This window comes from Tympanuchus pallidicinctus, unplaced genomic scaffold (genome assembly GCF_026119805.1).
Source record: "Tympanuchus pallidicinctus isolate F22 unplaced genomic scaffold, pur_lepc_1.0 scaffold5, whole genome shotgun sequence".
Taxonomy (NCBI): Eukaryota; Metazoa; Chordata; class Aves; order Galliformes; family Phasianidae; genus Tympanuchus; species Tympanuchus pallidicinctus.
Genome location: NW_026294769.1, coordinates 50,016,371 through 50,039,541, shown reverse-complemented (window position 1 = coordinate 50,039,541; position 23,171 = coordinate 50,016,371). Strand labels below are relative to the sequence as shown.

The 23,171-nt window shown below is 35.5% G+C and overlaps 1 protein-coding gene across 7 annotated transcripts in view; it reads right to left on the bottom strand.

Moving 5' to 3' along the window:
• Positions 1–23,171, bottom strand: part of RALYL (RALY RNA binding protein like) — a 371,615-nt gene that overhangs the window by 57,990 nt on the left and 290,454 nt on the right. For all 7 annotated transcript variants that reach the window (XM_052703335.1, XM_052703336.1, XM_052703330.1 and 4 more), the window contains 2 exons: positions 16,674–16,749; positions 767–799 (listed from right to left, as the gene is read on the bottom strand). In XM_052703335.1, coding sequence (XP_052559295.1) covers positions 767–799; positions 16,674–16,749 — 109 coding nt within the window. The remainder of the gene's footprint in view (positions 1–766; positions 800–16,673; positions 16,750–23,171) is intronic.

Here is a 23,171-nt window from a genome sequence, read left to right as displayed (position 1 = left end):
GAGAAAGTGAGGAAAGTTTTATAAGAAGAAAGCTAAACAAAAAATAGGAAGTGAACTTTATACTCAGAAGTAAAACACAGATACCTATCACACACACATATATACATATACGTATCAGGAATAAATTTTGTAAAATAATGATTTTTTTTTCAAAATGCATCACTTTTAAAAGTAAACTTTTAGAAGGATAAGATAATAATTTTAACAGAGACTAAGTAACTGTTCTCACGGTTATGTGCCTATGAAGACAATAGCTGTAATAGGTATATCACTGTAAATGTCACCTATAATAAGGCTAAAACATATTTTTCTAATTTACAAATTTGATGTTTTCTTTCTGTTACCAAGTTACCACTAAAACTTTATTTTAAAACAAACTACCAATTCTTCAGTCATCGGCTTAGACAAGTGGTATAGAGAATATATGACTGCAGAATCAAAACAATGAAAACAAAATAATAAAACAGCTAATTTTTGCTACAATGTTAAATTCTTAAATGTTTTTTAAATATATATATGTATATATATACACATATATTTAGTCAGTAGAATCAAAACATACATTCTAGTAATTGTTTTGGAAGAAAGATACCTACAGCTGCTGTCTTTATAGATTGATATCTACTTTTCATAAGCTTAGGTATAGCAAACAACTGAAATGTTGATAAGAGGTGTTTATGCTCAGTATTATCCCATACATTATAATGTATAATAGTTGAATATATAAGTAACAACATTCTATAGAAATAACCATATTCCTACTTACCCAACAGACAGAAAAGGTTCCTTTGATTCAAGTCTGTCAAGCAAATAACATGAGTTTAATATATAAATATTAATTCAATTTTGTAACAATCATATTATTGATTTAAAATGAATACTCTCAATATGAAATTAATTTGGGGATGAATGCACAATCTGAAAAGCATGGAGGGGTTTGACCCATTATCCAAGGAGCTTCAGCTGAAAGGAGCCTCATTTACTTGACTGAACTTTGGTTTAGCAATCATTTATGAAGCAGCACATCTAAATGCTTTAAACCTCAATGATTCAGATGATTTGTGTAGCCAGGCTAGATTGAGCAAGTAAAGGATTCTTTTTTCCCCTTAATGGCAATGTTTCAGGAAAGATAATTATCTTTTATTTTTTCCAAATTTAAATAAAAACAAAATAATAATAAACATAATAAACATAATTTTTTTTGTGTGTGTGTAATCCTAATTTTCCTTATTTGATGGCTTTCACACCGGTTTTGTTTATTTTTTGATATCTTCTATTTCTACAACATGCTCATTTCTTCATTCTGAGAAATAGTAGCTGATCTGCCACAACCAGCTTTGCACTGGAGCTGAATGTCTCCATCTTGGTAAACATTGAATCACACACAGTTCCAAAAAATATAATCAAAAATGTCATTCTCAAATGCCCTGCCATTACTGCTGTCTCTGTGAGGAGCTGCACCACTGCAAAGTGTCAGAAGACTCTTTTACTGGTAGATTCCAGCCAACCAGGATGAATTTAAAAGTCCTCGTCTGTATTATTTTACTCTATTTTTGCTCCACTTTTTGTAACTGGAAGTAATGCCTCCTATTTATTTCCATGGAAATTACAACAGATACAAAAGAACACAATACACTATTCGATAGCTACAAAACACAATTTTTCTACATGGTCACCACCACTACCTATGAATTTTTACCAGTGATGAGCAAGAGCCTGTACGCAGCACTCATAAAAATCTGTATCACTGGAGATGACCCACTTTTTCACAACTTATGAAAAGTTATGACGGCATCCACACTATGAAACTGTTGCCTTTGCTGTCCATCTGTGATAGATCCAAACAGATGGCAGAAGGTGCAAATTCTGGTCTATGAGGTGGGTGTGTTAGGACAGTCCATCCAAGGCTGGCAATGTGCTCCACGGTCTTCAAACTCCTATGGAACCTGACATTGTAAGGTGTTGTAAGGTACCCGTGTTGTAAGAGAAAGGCTGTCGTCTTCTCTGGTGTGATTCTGGAACTTTGAGCTTTCAGCTTAGTCAGCATTGTGATGTAGAGGTCAGAACTGATGGTTTGTATGGGTTCCAGGAAATCAAGAAGGATCACCCCTTTCCTATCCCAAAAGACAGTACTCATCGCTTTACTCACTGAGAGATGTGTCTTTAATTTTTTCTTTGACTACTAATTCACATGTTGCCACTCTATGGACTGCCTTGATGACTCCAGATCATAGTAGTGACACTATGTCTTGTCATCATTACTGATGAGATCCAAGAAACTATCAACTTCAGCCTTGTATTGGTTGAGTAAGTCCCAACAAACTTGCATATGATATTGTTTCTGTTCCTGTGTATTTATAACTGTATTTTTGAAAGCATTATATGATACTGTCATTAAAGAATATTACGTCTTTTTTTTTCTTTTTTTTTTTTTTTGTGAAGTATTACCTTTTTAAAAATAGATTTTTTACAGTTACCATTGGAAATTTATTTTTCATTTACAGTATGTTCTTCAGATGTACTTCAAAGCCTATTTTCAGGAGATTAGATCTCCAGAGATTTGTAAGAGAGACTTTAGACTTGAGGAAAGTAGAAGTATATCCAAAACACAGTAACTTTTCTCTTGTCCTTATGGGTATACCTGGACTTTCCATTTCTTTCTGGAGTTATAATCCACATAGAAGTTAATGAATAGAAGAGGAGTCACTATTGTTTATTACTAGAAGCACAACGGAAGCCTGAAGATGTGTCTGCTTGTATTCCCTTCATGTTTCTCCAGAGCAGCCCCACTGCCGATGCAAATGCTTTCCATCCCAGACTGCTGTGCTGTGCACCAAACTCTCACAGCACCAAGATAATGAGTATCCTGAGATCTCCCATGCTTAAGAAGTATTCCAGAGAGCAATGAAGTGGCAGGACCCTTCACATGAGTGTGTCAGTCCTTTTCCTGCAGGATCTGCACCAGTCTCAAACCTAGTTTGTGTTATGCTTTCGTTTTATTTTTTTCTCCCATTTTTCTGCTTAATGTAATGAGTCAATCCTGTAAATTATCCAGAGTTTGGCTCAAGAGATTATCTATGAGCAAAATAGGCAGAAATGAAAAGCCTAGTAACATTTTTGCAGACATCACAGCATAGAAACCATATGATGACAAGAGACTTGGCACCGTTATGATGGAGGATATTTTGGTGGATTGTACTTTCATATTAAAAGCATGTGATAGAATGCCCTGCGGACAAAATACTGCAATTAAAAATCTATTTGGAATCCATTCTCAAGATAGAATTCAATTTGATTTAAATAGTGTTGCCCTGAGTTTGACCCCTTGCTAGTATATTCGACTAAATGGTTTTAGATAATTTGCTTCATTACTTTAAATTAGTTCAAGTGTTCCTCATAGTAAAGGAATACAATTATCTGCTGCCCTTTTATTTAAATTTCTAATTCAGTATATGACAAATTAATATAAAGGTTTTAAAATTGCAACACCATATAAAATAACATGCTATATCATTTTTACAAATGCCATTTATAAATAACTTTTATAGATATTTTACTTTCTTTTCTAGCCTGCAGTACACCAAATTCTCTTGAGTTCTGAAGAAATTTCACATAATTAAATGCAGTTTCTCAAAAAGAGTAATACTGATAAGCACTGAGGGAGTGCTGTCATGCACCTTCTGGAAAAAATGTTAAAACTGAATTTATTTATTTTTTTGCAAAAAAAAAAAAAAAAAAAAAAAAAAAAAAAGTATCATTTATGCAAGAAATACTGAAGTGTGCAGTAAAGAAGAGGAATAATATTTTAATTGGGTAGGAATGGTAATGAAGCTGCACTGATCAGGACTTTTCATTCTTTCCTGAAATGGTTTTCCCACTAGAAAATTTTGGTTTGTCCAAAGGTCTAGGCAAAATATCAATTTGAAAACTTGGAAGGCAAGTTGACTGGTAACACAAATGGGTCATGGAAGGCTGAGGTTCTCGTTCCTTTTGATTCTGAGTTAAGTTTTATGAAAAGTCTAACGTTCTTACCTACGTATAATTGCAAAAGACAAAAATATTTGTATGGTATTAGAGTTACTCAACTAATGACAGCCACTGTACAGGCATTCATAATTAATTTATAACCACTGACATGATACAATACTGTCACACTATGTGTTTAAGATAAGAACACCAGAAATTTCCCACTTAGCGTTTTACCACTTGCAACAGAGCTCTTGTCTTGAGACATTTTACAGGATCTGATTTAAAAAACAGTGTATCTTATTATTTTCCTTGCTGCTAAGCTTGCCTACACTAATGCTGATTATCTAAATTCCATCTTTGATATGGATTGAGCATGGAGATGAATAAAGATAGCATTATTGCTTCTTGTCAAGGAATCGTTGCCTCTCCTTCTCAAACCTATTTATAGGAAAATGTAGATAACATTTCTAACAATGTTTGTACTGTACACAAGCAAATGAATTTTAGGCAAGTATTCTCCAAAGTAATTTATTATGAATCAATATTTTCCTAGTGGTGATATAATTTCCACCTCCACAGAGCAAGTAAGAAAAATATGTGGAATATTAGTCATTTATTAGTCTGATTCTGACTTTTCAGTGTAATAAAACTGTCTATCCTGAATCAGAAAAAGCAATGATCAGGAACAAAATTGTCTTAGACAATTCATTCTGGGTTACAACTTCAAATCAGATTTCTCAAGGAGAATAACCGAGTGTTGCTGATGTGATATATTGCCTTGTCTGGCAGTGACTACAATTGACAGGGGGCAGAAAGAATTAATACTTCTAACAGGAATTCAAAGAATTTCAGCTTTTCATTCATGTGTAGAAAAATCATGAGTTAATTTTCTTCATAGTGTCTGTTATGATGCTGGGTTTTAGTTCTGGAAGAAAAAAAATGCTGATAACACTCTGTTGTTTTAGTTGTTGCCACAACTAAACCACACAGAGCTGAAAATGTTTGAACTTCTTGTCCTGCCCTGCCAGTAAAGTGCACTGAGGGGCACAAAGATCTGGGAAGCGTCAGAATGAGGACAGCTGAATTAAGCTGCACAATGGGACATTCCACAACATCTGATATCATGCAAAAAAAAAAACCAAAAAAAAAAAAAATTAAAACCTGTGTGGAGCTGACTGGGAAGGCAGCTGCTGTTTGGTGACTAAGCATCAGTTGGTGGGCAGTGAGCAGTTGTTTCGTGCATCACTGGATTTGTAAAGATGTTATCACTACTATTATTATTTTCTTTTTTACTTTCTTTTCTGTTTTAGTAAATTGTTTTTATGTCAACACATGAATTCTATGTTTGTTTTTTTTTCCTCCCCAATTCTCCTTCCCATGCCAATGGAAGAGGGGAATTAGCAAGTGATGGTATAGTACTGACCTGCCTGATGGATTAAACCACATAAGAAATAGTGTTTTATGCAACTGCTATACTATGCAGTACATTTTATTTAGCCCATTCTACTTAGTACGTAAGCCCAAAATAAGGTAATAAGGTAATGTCAGAGCACTATGTGCAGAAAAAGAATTTTAGGGAACTTTTAGCGTGGGATATTGTCTGTGGTACCTAATGAGAAACTCTCTAACCTAACGTGAGATAATACAATATACATCCTTTTAAATTCTTCTACCAAATTTTATAAAACAGGGTTGTTTTTTTTTTTTACACATGACTGAAGTTATGTAGATCCCTAACAAAAACAATTTTGTCACGTGGTTTGTGAGCAACAAATTCTTGACATATGTACTAACAGAATAAAAAGTAGCATTCAATACTGGAAGGAAGTGCTTTCAAGGGACTGATTCTTCCTTCTGATATCTTTCATAACATCAGGAATCAAAGATGAAAACAGTAGCTGGAATATGCAAAAGTTTATTTCAATATACCAATAAAATTCCACTCTGTTAAGTTGTATGCTGAGTATGCTATTGCCCTATAGCATAGGATGGACTGTGGGAGGGAGGGAAGAAGCAAAGGCATGGAGAGGAAGTAGCTTCCCATACTTGTTAGTAAGTGATCTAAATTGTAGGCAGTAAAAAGAGAACAAAATACAAAATACCCAAGACCTATGAAGTTCAGAGTGATGTAATATTTCCAGGGGGCTAGAACTGGAAAAGATTATCATATCCATCTAATAATCCATCCTTCAGGTAAGAACCTTCCTGACCCTAATTGTCTTTCCCAGCTGAAAACATACTCATTTAGTGCCTTTGTTCCAACAAGCAAAGGAAACAAACTCAAGAATGAAAGGAACTCCATGTCACTGCTGTAAATATTAATTTGGTTTCCTGTGATACATTAATACATTTTGCAAAAATCTGTACTTTCAACAAAAGAAAGAATTTTGAAAAAGGTGTAGTGTGTACTTAGCTATCTACGTTAAAGTCCTCTTTCTCACAGCTTTAATCAATCTTCGCATGAAGTTTGTGTCACCTGACCCTTTTCTGCTCTGAATCAGAGTAAGAATATTCAAGTCAATATGATCAGGTCTAAAAACATCCAGAATTAGTTCACCACGTTGGGCTGAACAAAATAGCATTGATAGATCTAATGCACACGAGCAATACTGTACTGTGCAGCTATTTGTAGTCACAGATAGATGGAGGTTTATGCAGCCATTGCCTTTGAGGATTCCAAGGCTAGATGTTTAATCTTCTTTTCCCTCAATGACACTACTAACTCTTGAAAGTAGTTACTGGAAGGGCAATGTTTTGACAGTGCATGATTCATGCTTGTCATGCTGTTTCCTGGAGTAATCTCACTCTTTCAAGACCGAAAAGTACAACATAAAGTTTCGTGCCAATAGATAAAATAAACTGCTCATTTCTTAGAACTCATAATGGATTCACACATACTTATGAATACATCTTTTATTTTTCAGTAAAATACCTGGTGTTTTTGAAATATTCTGAGAAGAATAGCAATCATAATCTAACAAAAAAGCATGCAATTTGTAACACATTCCTGAAAAAAAAAAAGAAAAATCTTTTGAAATTATGCATCATCTGCAGTATGTAAGTACAAATCCTGGCAATCAGGACAATATATTTTCAAATGGGGTACTCCTTGACTGGCACATTCACCAAGAAATAAGCTTGTGGGAAAATTTCACTGCTAAGAGCTCACTGAATATTAACATGTTGCTATTGTCCCTCTGTGCTTTACACAGCATAGCCTTTTATGCTATTTGTAATCTTACTCAACAATCCATTTTCTCTTAAACTAAAATTGTTTTTTTCTGATATGATTCTTAGGACTAAAATATATTTATTGTAAGTTGCAGCCCCTCATTTATCCAGCCTTACTTATGCGTTCACAGAAATCTAAATTGTAATCCAGTGTCACATGTCTATGGCTGTTTCCAAGCCACCTAAACTGCATCCTTGCAGTATATAAACATCTTCCAGACCAAATTGCATATACAATTCTACACAATTAGAGGAGTTACTTTACATGACAACAGATGTCTAATTAAGAACCCACAAAATGGCGTTCAGCAGCACAGCCTGCATTACTGATTACTGCTCCAATTATAGGATTACTAAATTCAGGTTTCTGTTTCTGATTTTTCTTTATATGATGCAGGTACTTCCATTTTTCTTTTTAAGATAACAGAAGCACAGCTGAGTATTTACAGAAGGCATCATTTTTTTCTGCTAGTAAACAATGAATCCAAATTCTGATAATTTCTTAAAACAAAATGTAAAAAGCTATGAAATATTAAGGGATGGAAATCTCACATATGGCTGGGATGGAAACTGGGCTCCGACTGTCAAGATTGGATGGCTAAGTGTATTATTTCTGTTTACCTGCAGGCAAAAATCATCAGTGGTCTAGATCTTTTAGGAATTTATTTTCTGATTTATTTATCTGTCAAAAATTGTTCAGTTTTATTAACACCACAAACACTTGGATAAAAAAAGAAGGCTTAGTAATTTCAATGCCATCAAAAAGTAGTGAATATATTTTCTGTTCCACTTAAGTATAAACAGTGAGAAAAACATGAAAAAAAATCAGATAGTTTCACAGTTAGTTACTTTTGCTATGGTATACTGCTTTAGGCTTCAGAGGAGATAACAAAAGGCAAGAAAGAAGATTAAAAACCAGAAAAAAAAAAAAAAAAAAAAAGCAATAATAAGAAAACCAGCTATTTTTCTCCAAACTTTGTAAACTCTTAGCAAGAGTGTGATTAAGGTGTCTGCGCTTTTGTGGAAGAAAACAACATCTGCCATGTGATACCATATATCACCATCTGCAAGAGGACAAGCACTGAGCTAGGAAAAAGGAATGGACCTCCTATGCAAGTGTATGTAAATAGGTGTCATTGATTTCCTCTAACAAAGTAAAAAAATAAATTGCTAAAAGAACGTAAGTCTAAGGAGTAATTTGGCAGAGGGAACAAAGGTGAGTGCTAGTCTTACTGTATGTGCAGGACAATCCTTCAAGTCAAGATCATAGTTTAAAATTTCTGATGGAGGTGAATACAAAAACAGAACAAAACAAAAACTGATGAGTGGACAAGGAATACCTGCCTGTAGTCACTAGAAATAGTTTCTAAAAGGAAGTAAGTAATAGTTTTATAATACTGAAGAGAAAGAAAAAAAATAAGTCTTACTGTCCTTATTGAAGTTACAACATAGCTTGGAAATAGTACGACTGAAACTATAATCCAAGATGACAAGTGCATTTGATAGAATAACAATCTCTTGATCTTTTTTTCTATCTGTGATTTGTCTTCAAGGTTTTCCTGTGTATTACCAAGGATGTTCCCACTCTTCCTTCACTGAAGTTATTAGGCTCTGACAATTCATGCCTGGATCATGTGAAAGGGCAAACTTATGCCCCTGGCTGGCTCTCCCAGTCCTTTTGATCACATGGATTTGCTCACTAAACAGCTCTGTGACTGCAGTTAAAGTGACATTACTGAGAAACACAGAGCTCTATATATGGCCAATGACATCCTGGATTGTATCAGAAATAGTGTTGCCAGCAGGAGCAGGAAACTGATCATCCCTCTATACTCAATGCCGGTGAGACTGCATCTTGAGTACTGTGATCAGTTTTGGGCCTGTCACAGCAAGAAAGATATTGAGGCCCTGCAGCATGTCCAGAGAAGGGCAACAAAACTGGTGAGGGGTCTGGAGCACAATTTTTACGAGGAGCAGCTGAGAGAGCTGGGATTGTTCGGTTTGGAGAAGAGGAGGCTCAGGGGAGACCTTACCTCTTTCTATAACTACTTAAAAGCAGGTTGTAGTAAGGTGGGGGCAGGACTCTTCTCCTGCATAACTATCAATAGGACAGGGAATGAGGGAGAGGGAATGGTTTCCAGTTGCACCAGGGAGCTTCAGGTTGCATATTAGGAAAAATTTATTCTCTGAAAGAGTAGTAAACTTGCTACGAGCTGTGAGAATTTGAGAATAAATGATCAATTATTTTCCTGTAAAGTTGAGAATGCTTCAGATGCGATCTCTGAGAATATTATTTAAAGAAATGAAAGTAAAATACATTTTGTCAGATTTAAAATTATCTCAATTTAAACTTTAATTTAAACTTCAGTCTTTTTTTCAGAAGAAACCATAAACCAACAGTCATCTCAGATATATCCCATTGCACTGAAACAAAATATTTTATGAAGGACAGTAATCAAGTGTATCAAAAAGATGTATTTATATAAAAAGGAAATACTTTACACTTACTCAAAAGAGATATCAGACTGTATGATCTCAAAACAGTGCATTTATTTAAAAAATTACATTCCATAAACATAAATAACTTTTTTTTTGTTTTTTTTTTTTAGATCTTGCAAAAAATCCTAAAAATTGAGAGTTATAATCACATTTTAATGTCATTGTAAAGTATCAGAAAATAATTGATCAGGTCTATTTTCTGTTGACTGTACTGTGCTTCTAGGTTCTTGTAAGCCAACAATAAAAATGAAACAAAAATGCAATAAGAGAAAAAAAGAATAAAGAAGAATGTTATAGTAAATCTAGAACAAAATCAAGAAAGGTCCTTATGCCTGCAGTTATTTTTATTATATAAGTACAGCAGTATTTAATACAGCACATAGTTAATATCTTGCCCACAGCACACTACAGAAAGCATTATGCAAAATACTGCAGTATTCAAATAGAATAGTAATGCTTGTTTGGCACTGAACTTTTTGAGTTTATGTTATGTTTTCAAATGTGAGGAATGATCTTAAGAATTCTTCTTCCCTGGAAGAGGTGATCATGTTGCCAGGCACTCTGCCTGTCACACTTTCTCCTGAAATGAAGAATGCCCAGGAGCACTCAGGACATCAACTGGAAATAATGGATGGCTGTGAGGAATGGAAGACCTACCACATAGTACAAAAAATATCTTAATATACATCTGAGAAATGGACAGCAAGCAGGGAAAGGCTGTAAGCAACTCTTTAAGCCTCTGGTATGAAACAAAACTGCAAACCTAAAGAATATGGAAGACGTGCAGCGTAATCTAAGCAATTTTGTGATGGGTATTATAAAAATAAAATGTACTGAGGAAACTGACAGAGTATTTTTGTAAAAAAAGAAAAACTCTTAAACACTGATATTAAAAGCATAATCACGTGCTGTAAATAAAAGGATATCTCCAGTATATTAAAACTAGACTTCTGAATAAACTAATTTCCTCGACAGGCCACAAGATGTATGCCATTGTAACGGTTGTTTAATATAGCTAATGAGTAGCATGTTAAATCAAGCATGCTGAATTGCACTGTATGGAGAAGTGGACGGGAATTGGAAATGACTGCATTTTCATGCCACTCAGAGAGAACTGAACCATAAAGTCTGAAACTTCAGAGAGCACCTTCTAAAGAGCATGGCCTCCAGGGGCACCTTTGCCCAGACTACAGATGGCTAGTGCCATGGGAACCCAACGAACACAGGGTGGAGATCAGGCCAGATGAAGCAACATGAGACAAGTTCACTCATCACATTCCTTATCTCATTCTAGAGCAGGCCTCATCTTGGTGGACGTCTGGCTTGAAGGCTTCACGACCAACCAGCAGGAATACTGGGAGCAGTACACCTTGAATAACTCTTCACTGGGTCTTCGAGATGGGGCTCTGAAGCAAGATCTTTTTTGCATATATGGTGTTATGGGGAAGCTTGGAGTGTGGCATAAGGGGAGCTTATGTTCAAAAACTCCCAGATAACTCTTTGAAAGCTTTTTTAATCAACTAGAATACTGAATTATGTCGAAGAAGAGTGAACAGACACCTCTACAATGCTCAGTAATTATCTTCCCATTTTACTTCCAAATACTAGTTCCCTGCTTCCCTACATTATAAAAACGTTAATTCACTCTTTGTGGGGGTTGTTCTTGGCACACAAACTAGTTCTGTCAGGAAGCACACTTGCATGTAATTTGGGACAGTTTGCTCCCAGCTCCCTCCAAATAGTACTAGTGACACCACATTACATTTGGCTCCGTGTACCCAACACAGTCTCCAGCAGTTCTTTCTTCTCACCTCACACACCTCATGTCTGCAGCAGCCATATATGTTTTTAGGCTTCTAAAGCTTTCAGACCACGTGTTTAACACCTTGTAAACACCTTGATGAAGAACCAATTTGAAAAATAAATGGCTAAAACAATTTTATGATGTAATGAAATGAAATACAATCCATTTGATTATTTTTTTAGTTATTTTAGTTCTACAAGATGAGGGATGGAAGGATTGAGAGCCTAAACACAAATGGCATAAAATGGAAAAGTTGGACACTGAGAAATTTGGATTTAGTATGCAAAAATAGTAAAGTATGCTACATATCAAAATACACGACACACAAGCTCTTAGAGTCACGCTTGAAGGACAAAAGATGTATCTGAAATACTATCAAAATCAGTTAACTTTTTTAACCCCATCAGATCCCAAATCAGTAAAGAATCGGTTGTTATGATCACAGATGTGTGTCTACATACCTGTTTCTGTTTTCTTCTCATATTTTATCAACTATTCAAAATATTCAGAATGTTTCCATGTGTCTTCCTCCAAAGAGAGAAAAAAAAAAAACCATCCCAGATGTGAAAATACCACATTGCTGGCACAAACAGGTCCAGAAAGCACACTGATGGTAACCTCTTGGTACAATCCATAAGAGAGACAACAAGAAAAGGCATCCTCCTGGATTTGTTGCTTGTAAAGAGAAGGTCTTGTGAGTGAAGTAGCATTTGGTGGCCATCCTAGCCTCAGTGACTATGAAGTAGTTGAGTTTAAAACCTTTGATGACAGGAAGAAAAAAGGGAGAGTGGATTCCAGGCTGCTCAAGGAATTGCCTGATTCTGTTTTTGAAAATATTGCTGTTCATCAGCGCTGTTCACTTTTTAAGTATCACCTCTTACCATCACAGGAACAATCAATACCAAAGTGTTAGGACTGGGAGATGCAGAAAGTCAGCTTGGCTGAACAGGGATCTTCTGAGCTTAGGTGGAAAGTTTATGGCCATTAGAAGAGAGGTCAGATTACATGAGAGAGATGTTCTCTGCAGGGAGAAAATCTGTGCAGCCAAAGATAAACTGGGATTGAAGCTGGACAGTTCTGTTCAGGACAACAAAAAGTTTCTTGAACATGTTTCTGCAGATAGCGTAGGGCCAGAGTTAAAGTTTGTTAAATGACCGTACAGCACATCTATTGTTTCCTCTTTACACACTATATCTACTGACTTATTAAAGAAAGAAATTATTTTGGTCCAACATCATTTCCTCCTGATAATGCAGATGGATTTTTTTTCCTTTTTACCATCTTACTGTCCTGTAGGTGTTGACAAATTTTGTTTCTGGTTTTTTTTGTTGTTGTTGTTTTGTTTTCCTACTGCATATTTGGGAACCAAAGCTGGGCTGATCTGATCATTTTACGGTTTCTCCTCTTCTTAAAATATAGGTGTACACCTGTCAATACCTGCTGTTATTCTACCTTATGTGACCTCCATAAGTTTGAAAACAATCAATAATAGTTCACACACAAATTCAGCTAGTTCATTACAGTCTTTAGGGTGAATTTCATCATAACATTTCCATTCACATTCACATTCACATTCACATTCACATTCACATTCACATTCACATTCACATTCACATATTGGTTAATCCAATTCTTTGATTCCATCCCTCTGGCTAAAATTGATTCTCTGAAATAGCTTGTCAACTAACTTTTTGCTAATGCAAAAGAAGCCTTTCCTGTATGGTTTACTATTTTCTCACCTTTCTTACAGCATGGTAAAAAAGTTACAGATTTATATAAAATTATATAGAAGTTACTCTAAAACCAGTCTTTTTGTTGTATTCTATACCTTCATTTTCCTTAGGCATTCTGGTTTCCTGTTAGAGAAAAGCCACCACACTCATGGAGCTGAACTGAGTGGTGCAGTCAGTATGACAGAAGGAAACAATGCCACCCAAAGAGACCTGGACAAATTTGAAAAGTGGGTGAACCACATGAACCTAATTAGGTTCTGCAAGGTCAAGTGCGAGGTGTTGCACTTGGGTCGCAGCACTCTGAGATTAGTCTACAGACAAGGGGGAAGAACTAACAAAGAGATACATATGGAGAAGGATTTAGGGGTCCTGGTGGCTGAAAAGCACGATGCAAGCTAATAGTGTGCAGTTGCATCCTGGAGAGCCAACTGTATCCTGGGCTGCATCAAAAGAAGCAGCTGGACTTGTTCAGCCTAGAGAAGAGAAGGCCTCACTGTGTCTTTCTAGTACTTAAAAGAAGTTAATAATCAGGAGGGACTTTTTACATGGACTGATAGTGACAGAACAAGGGGCAATGATAGAAGGAAATTTTTCACTCAGAGAATGGTGAGGCACTGCTCCGAGTAGTTATGAATACCCTATCCCTGAAGGTGTCCAAGGCCATGTTGGATGATCTGGGCAACTTGATCTAGTGGCCGGTAATCCTGCCCATAGCAGGAGGTTGGAACTAGAGGATTTTTAAGGTCTCCTCCAAACACATTCTATGATTCTGATTTTCTTTTTCACTCACTCATAGTCACGTTATCTTTTTTTCACATTTTGTGCAATTTCTTTTCACTTTAGAGGATGTTAAAAGATCTTGATACTTACATATTTTTCTTTATTATACTCCTATTTTTTCTCTACCTTATGCACAGCATATGCAATTTTTAATGCACTTCTTTTATTATTAACATTTCTTTCCCAGAGATCCCACTTATCATATCTTGAGCTCATTGAAGTCGGTCCTTCCTGAAATCCACTGTTCTTTTTCTACTTCTTACAGTCCTCCTTTTTCAGAGTGAATATTTTGTTAATTTTTAACCAATGTTCATTGTCAAATAAAATCTAAGGTAACAGTTTTTCCACTTAAATATCTCCAGGTTTGCTGTGTGTTGGCCCTGGCTGATAGCTTAACATCCATACAGTCAATATCTGACTCCCCACCCCCATTTCCTATTGTTTCCTTTAGATGCTGGAAAGAATAGGAAGAGTAAAATCAAAGAAATCTCATGGACTTTGATAAATGCAGTTTAATAAAGGAAGAAAGGAAGGGAATAAGAACAAGTGATGCAAAAAATTACCTTTCACCCGCCACAGGCAGACCATTGCCTAAACATCAGATTGGCTGATCAACAAAGCAATAGGTACATTGGAAGACAAAATGCCCCATTTTTTATTTCTGGAAACTACTTGATATAATATAGAATATCCCTTTGGTCAGTTTGAGCCCACAGTGTTCCTTCCCTGTACTTTGCCACCCTCAGCCTGCTCACAGCAAAGGCACAGTGGGAAAAAGTGAAAGCCTTGATGCTGGTCAATTATTGTGCAGAAATAGTCAAAAATATGATGTGTTTTAGTGACAAATCCAAAGCAGTAATATAAGGGGGCCTAAGAAGAAAGATAACTCCATCCCAGCTGTCCCCAGTACGATGAAGACATAGTAAATACTGACTTTGCCAATAATTTTATAAGCCATTAACATTCTCCCATATTAATATGCTAACAGATAGTGGGATAACAAAACTTCTCCATTATCTTCAGGTGAAGACTTTTGCTAGTTATATTAAAAACAAACAAACAAACAAACAAAAAAACCCTAATGTAATCTAAGAAACTAGAAAAATAGTCTGTGAGAGATCCATAAGATGATACAACCAAATATCATTTTTTGTTTCTAAAGATCTGTCAGAACTTCCCACAGTGACTTATCACTGTCTTGTCTGTAGAACATTTATGAGAAACCATTCAAAAGCTTGGAGGTGGAACGGTATATAGATATCAGAAACCACATAACTTCTTCAAACATCTTTTGAAATACAGAGGGACACAGTAACACAGTCACACATGACTACAGAAGTTACAGTTACACCTACAGAAATTAATGGGTTGCAAATGAGAGTAATGATAAAACAGAGTTTATTTTCCCCAAAAGTAATTTCCCTATTGCTTCAGTTAAGGGTAACTTATCCCACCCTTGAATTTCCATATGATAGTTTCAGATCAAGCCAGGCTTTAAAAGGTCCAATATGAGTGTCTCTCATTTGGCCACCGACATGACACTCTCATCTACCTGCATTTCAGCCATGGAAGAAATTAACCTTAACTCCTTTCATGGATCTGAAGTTTTTCCTACTTCTAAGGGAAGTGAGGTTTATTGAGCAGTGGTGTCTTGTGCATGTCTGTCTATCAATCTCCCTAACAATGTTTAATTGTTTGATATTTTTAATTATTTTTTTTAATAAAGGTAGGGATTTCTTCATGCTTGTACAAGCTGTATGAAAAAAAAATCATCTGGGAATAGGAAAAAGACACTATCAGTGCCTTCCTGAACACATGAAGATAAATTCCAGTCTTGATAGACATTGGTTCTCACCCTTGATACACATATCAATGAGAAATCAGTGGTTTTGCTTTCAAATTATTAGTTATTTCACCAACAAATACAAAGAGACAAGAACAGCCACAGTCAGGCAATAAGGCATAAGGATTAAAAATTGAAATAACACTCTTTTTTAAAAACAGAGCCAAATGAATTATGGATTGTAGTTCCAGAAGTGAGGACTTTAATAAACAGTTCACAAAACACCCCACTGGTATTTCTGTCAGTAGTGTTTGTAAACAACAGTTTTATAATTTTATCGTATACTTCGTATAAAATAATTTTGTTAAATGCTGCATTTTTATGTGGGCCTTAAATCTACTTGTCTTCTCTGTTGTTTCCATTTTCACTTCAGAAAAAGTCGAGGGAATTTGTTTTTCTAATCAAAAGAGGGGCATTATTTACATACTGTGATAATCTCATCTAAGTACCAGTCAGGAATTTTGCTAGGCCAATTCTTTGTTGGTGCCATTTAGGTTTTTTTGCTACGAGCACCAAATAGACAGTCTTTATTTCTGGAAGTTAGAACACTACTCTGGGTAGATTCAATAAATGCACATAGTGTCAGACTGATTCTTTTGCTCACATTCAGAAACTTTTGGCGTGTACAAGAGCTTGATTATATTTCATATGAAATCAAACCATAATGGGGATAGACGCCTTTGTCTATCTCATGTGCTACACAGTTGCATTGCTGGATACCTTTGGAAAAATTAAACAAAATAAACATTTCAGTTTACCATAATTATTGTAATGAATCTGACTTGTATCATGATAAGGGTGAAATCTAACTTACCTGTAAAGTGCTGAAAGTGGACGTTTGTTGCCAGGTTTTGGTCTGTATGGTTTTGGTTCTCCTGCCATGTTGATATCTGAAAGCAAAAATTTGAAGTCCGTAAGCCAGAGGTTTGGAAGGTGGAAACACTTTGCAAAGGCACTGGAAATGATTAATAGACACTGAAAATGGACAGCATATGTAAAATAGCTATCTAGTTTTTACCACTTTTAAATTGATACTATAAAACTTTCCTAAATATTCTTACTATAATGCCTGAGGATTTTAGGAAAGATGTCATTTACTGGTAGGAGAGAAATGACATTTTTTACTAACATAAGTTTCTACTCGTGAAGATGAGGACTTCTGAAGCTATTACAGAAACTTGAATGGTAACTTAAATGTAGAGACAAATGATGAACTTAAAATACAGTTGTGAAGGGCTGCAGTGGTTCTAGAGAGTTGTTCTTTGAGGTCTGGCAAAATGCAAATTGATCTTTAACTGGCACTTCATTATCTACTCAAAAAGAGAGTTTTCAAAATTAAATAAAATAACATGCATTTCCTAACCCAAATAAATATATTTTCTGTTCTTCTGAGCATCCAAGCATACTGTCTTTAAAATTTTAGTGGGTCAAAAGAGTATCTGTTCTTGCACATACCTTACCTTAGATAAGTACCTATAATTCTCAACACTAGAAATCTTGTACATATATATATATATTGAGTTCATTTATATTATGCCTGTATACTTATCATTGAAATGTAAAAATACATGATGCAATACATTAGTCACACTGGATCTCAAATACTTCCCTTCTTTTGAATCATATTCAGAAACACACCAGGAAATATACATCCATCATTTTGAATGCTAGTAATAATTACCTATTGAGAAATAAATGCAGACAGGCCTTTTAGTGAAGAATGCTCTGCCTGAGCTGTCAATATAAATACAAATCTGTATTAAAAAGCACATGGGTGTTGTACAGTCAACTTTACAACAAATTTCATGGAAAAAAAAAATTTCTAATCAGGAAACAAATTTCATGCCATTTGAGTGATGTTAAAGCTGCAACTCTGCTTGATTTCACTGATATATGAAAGGGTAACATTCAACAAAATCAGGAAATCAGAAGAGTTATTTCAGTGTTAAATTGCTGTGACAGAACAATATATTCCATCTACCATGGAATCACGTAGCAATAAAGACTTTTGAGAAAGCACATGTTCTTGTAAAGCCTGTGCTTAATCCAAACATGAAAGTAGCAGGGGGAAAAGTAAAGAAAACAGAGGTGTTGAATGAGAAAGCATCACTACACAGTGCAATGACACTAAAAAAACCAAACTTATTCATTCATGGTATTCTCTACCTCAAAACCTGAAATAAAAGCCTGAGACTGATGGACTGGATAATTTCAGTTTGCGCAAAGTAGGAAAAAAATATCCATCCGATATTTTCTAGTAATCAGACACACTGAAAAATGTTCATCAGATTTTTTGAAAGCAGAGATCTTTCCATTGGAAGTATTATGCTTCAAACATTAAAATAATTTTAAATGCATTTTCTATTTAAATTCAATTTTTTAGATAAATTAACACATATTTAAAATTATGTGCTCTGAAATGAGAAGTTTCCTATAAAATTTATGTATATTTGGTAAAATCTTCTCCACAAAAAACATTTTGAAATTAATCTAACAGTACTTCATTCTACTATATTATAGAATGTATTAATCTTAGATCATATTCTTCCACAAAACATTACATTTGTTGTTTCAGTTGTCTCTCCCAATTAAGATGCATATTGGAGACAGTTTTCATTCTTTCTGAAATGCTTTCCTGCCATTAATTTTAAGCAATTGCTTTATTAAGCATATATAAACCTTCCACTTTCATGGTTGTTAAAAATTCAGATATGATTCCCATATTTAAACGAATATAAATTCTAATGTTGGCCCAAAAAAAGTAAACATCAAGCATTTATTGAAAGTCACAGGGGAATTTTGATAGCTGTTCTACATTTCCATTGGCTCCTGGAAATAAAAAAAATTGGAATGAAAATTTAATCTTGTGACCTTTACAATAATTAGACCTTTCCACACTATTTTAATATGTCAGCTTTAAGGTCATTGGCTTTATTGACTATTAACATCTACTACTAAAACTAGGACAGATTCTAGAGAGAAAATAAAAAGGTAGAATTGTAATCCATTCTTGGAAAATCCCTCAGGCTGTAGGATTCATCTTCATATACCTTCAGTGTCTATCATCTGCTTCTTTTTCAGAGCCACATGCCGGGTTATTAGTCTTAGGTACACGAACATTAAAGAGCTTTCAAAACTTGTTCACACCCTTTTCGAAGAGATCAATGCTGTTTTGATGATTACTCTTGTAGACATACCTTTGCAGGTCTATGGCATCTACTTTTAACAAAGACAAGTAGTATGGAAGACCTTGGGCTGTTTGCTATGTGTTTGATTTATTTTAATCAATTGCTGTTGGAAAAGTAACATTTTAAGAAAACAGAGAATCAGTTATGATTCCCTTGCTCTTAAATAAATCTCTAAAGATATTAGCGGAAAACAGTGAAACAGTAAACAGTATGTTACACAAACAGTAATAGCCAGAATTTCTCTTTAACACAAGAAATATTTTGTAGTAAAGCTGTACACATGGGGATTTTGTCTTAAAATGAAACTGAATGAATATCTCTGAAACTCTCTAAGCACTCTGTAGCAAGTTAAGGATGTATGCAGGAAATGGTCTGAAAAGTTAGAACGGATTTTCACCCCATTATTTTTCAGCACTATCTACTCCAACCTCAATTTTCTAACTGAGATTAGAAGTGAACATGTCAACATTTCACAGGACAGATTATTTCTAGCTCAACTGGAAATCTTGTGAGATAACTTGTTCTCTTGCTTCATCCGTCATTAGTTTCACAGCAGACATTTACATCCAGTAGGTCATAAACCATGTGTCAAACAAATTTGTTGGCTACAGCACAGAGATACACCTGCACTAATAATTCCACCCTGAGGAATGCAGACAGATATCACTCCTTATGCTGTAAAATTATTTACTACAATTGTAGAGGAATATGAACTAGACAACTTGACAAAGCACAGAGATTCATACTCCTGTATGTGTAGAATAGCCCAGGGACTCTCACATTATTTGCTCATCAAATGCTATAAATGTTCACCTACAGAATAAGATAAAATCAGTGCTGAAATTCAAAATATTAGGAGATCATAATGAATAGGAAAGTAACTGCAAACGATTGGGATGCAGTAGTCCGCTCTTTCTGTGCTTTCAGAGTCAAATAAGATTACTTCCTGTATTAAAAGAAATGTAACTTCAGTTCTGTATGTTCAGGAAAGTATAGTTAAGGTGTGAGACCTAGACTTCATTCAATATTTTGTGTCATATGCACAATATGTCTGATTTCAAACATAGTGTTTGTGTTTCTAATTATATCGGAAAGTGCCTAGCAATGAATGAAAAAAAAAAAGAAAAAAAAACCTTAAAAATATAATAACAATATGCAATCCATTTAGAAAGAACAGTAAATGTATTCAGTGGCTACATAAATTGAACTGTTAGAGCAACTCAGCACAGCATGATTACTTTTCTCCCATTACCCTTTCCTAATGTAGGCTGCCTAATTCCTCTAGGCAGTGACCCAACTCCTCTAGTGGTGACCAAGAATTCTCTGGTGCATAAATCCTCCAGTTCTGAAGGGGTTGTATCAACCATTCTTGCTCATAGGTCTGCAGCTTAAGTAATTTGACAGTTCAGTCCTGAGGGCAAATGTACAGATGCCCTTGCACAGATTTTGTAAGTAATGTTAGTAAGTGTAAGCAATGATACCAAAAGTGTTGTATTCACATACTAGAAGTATTTCAGTACTCCTAAGTACAAATGTCCTTCATATTATTTTAAAAGCGTGATTGGAAAAAAATAGCCAATCAACCAGTTTTCTTTCCAAAAACAAATGCTGTAAACTGGAAGATTCAGCAAGCACGGGCTCATTACATGAAACTGAGACTTCGGGCTTTCTCCTGTATATCCAATGCCCATTTATCAGGCTACTTGTTTATTATAACATTAAATAGTGCCACTACCAGGCACTAGAAGTCAACTAGCTATTGTATTGAACTGTTAGAGTGATTGTTGGTATGACTTTTGGCCCCAGGCAGCCAAGTACTCTTCTGTACAATTTCTGGACATAGGCATAAAATTGACATGAACTAGGAATTGTTCCTAACTGGCCTTTAAGTTGTGACCACTTTTCAAGATAAGACCCTGAAAGAGAAAAGTCCTAGATATCTACAGTTATTGCAGGCATAGCTCCTGATGTGGGCTCAAAGTCAGAGAGCCTGGGAACCAAGACCAAAAGCTAAGGAAATTGTAAAGACCTCTGTAGCCAAACAACTAATTTCCATTAGATGCTCTTCCACACATTCTTGTGAATGATTGAAGACACGTTCCTTGGAAACTTCCAGTTTCTTGGCTTAAAATTTTGGTTGGAAAAAGCTGTCACTGTGTACTTCCAGACTATCTAGCTCTGTGTTAGACCAACCTTTTACTGAAGTACTAGAAGCCACAACTGTAGGAAAAACTGAAAAGAGAAAGAATTCATACAGTGAATGTAAAATTTATAACCAGATAGATGCAAATGTTGAAATAACAAAATGCATTTTCTCCTTTTTTTTTTTTTTTTTTTTTTTTTTTTTTTTTTTTTTTTTTTTTTTTTCACATAGCCTGAAGTACATAGAACTGAAGTAAAGACTAAGAGGTAGATGACATTTAGAGAAGCCCCTAGTCATGTGATTATAAGGGAATATCAGCAAAATTAACACTAATTTGTCTTTATTTTGTATTCTTTCCTTTGCCAGTACTATATATATCCTTCCTCTTGCATACTAAAGGAATTTTAATGAAGTTATCTGACATTTTTTTCACCACAGACTTTATTTCCCGTGTTACATTAGTTGTGTGTTATCTCCTCCTTTTCCCATCTCTAGTACTAAAATGTGAAAAATGCAGAGAGGAAAAGACAGTTCATTCCTGTACCAAAATTATACAACTTCCCAGAAAATTGAACACAAACTCAAATTAACTTTCATGGTTAATAAAATATTCAATGAAAGTCTGGGTCACACATTTCCCTTTTCCATAATAGTATTAAAAATAATTTGTTCGTGAGACTCTCAGCTGCGTTTAGATTTTCTCTTACCACTGAAATAATTTGAACCTTTTTTTTTTTTGTACAAAGATAACAGCTATTGTTAATCCTTTATACAGAAAGAGCTGCTTGTCGAATGGTATATGAAATTGCTTTGTTCAGCCATCTTTTCTTTCACTGAACACTGCTAGAATGAAATGAGGATATAGGGTTATATAAGCTATCATTCTTAACACTATTCAGTAACAGAAGTGTCAAGAGTTGTCTTGCTGGAAAGTCACTATTTCTTGGAGAACTAGGATGGTATGAGAACGGGTGACAGCTAAGAGGGAAATCCCGTCCCACCTATCCACCCATCACAAACAGTTCCGTCAGGGTTTAAGATGGCAACTTCTCCCACAGCTGCATGACAGATTTCAAACTGTTTCACAGCTGGTGCGGAGCACTGGCCTCTTGATTTTTGTATGCCTGCTGCCATGTCTATTACCTCACTCCAAGTAATGGCTCAGTCACCGGACAGCTTCTCCTGACCCAATTGGGTGTGCAACCAGCAGTAGTCTACAGCATGTCCAGAGAAGTGGACAATACTAATTCTGAGTCCTCTTGAAGATTCTCCATGGACTTTGATGAGTTTTCAGAGACTGTGGCTGAGACCTCCCAAACGGCTTCTCTGCCAGTGCTCAAATCCCTGTAAATCAAATCCTGTCATAGTAATCCCACTGGAACACTGGGCCGCAGGGGAAGGGACACAATGAGAAAAGTGCACGTCTTATGAAGCACTTTCTTTGGAACGGGAGCCCTTTTGATGAAAATCCTGCCCACTCGTTCTCTGTTTAGCACTGGGTTGGCAGGCTCCCCTACAGGATGATCCATTTTGCTGTTCTACAGGTGTAAGTGACTCAGATTTGTTTGCAAGGAACCACCTGGTCATAGCCACTTACCTATAGACCAGCTCAAAGGGCTGCAGGATTTGGGGTGTTAGATGTGAAAACCTCTGGTTTGATTTTGTCACAGTGCCATAAAGCTGGCAGTCATACATGCAAACCAAAATCAAAGCCAAAATCCTCCTTGTAGTAGTCTTCCTTCTGTAGGAAGTCTCTTTTGATTAAACAAATTAAACCCAAAGATTTCTACCTACCATGTGGCTGTTTAACACACAGTCTGGATAATTCTGCATATGCAGAAGATCAATGCTGCCACAAGGACGTAGGAAAGTGGTGGAAAAGTACATCAGGAACTGTCTGCTACCTTCAGAAATAAAAGTTCAGGCAGGGACTCTGTGTGATACTGACACCTGTAGTTCACACTAGCTAGTTCACACTGTA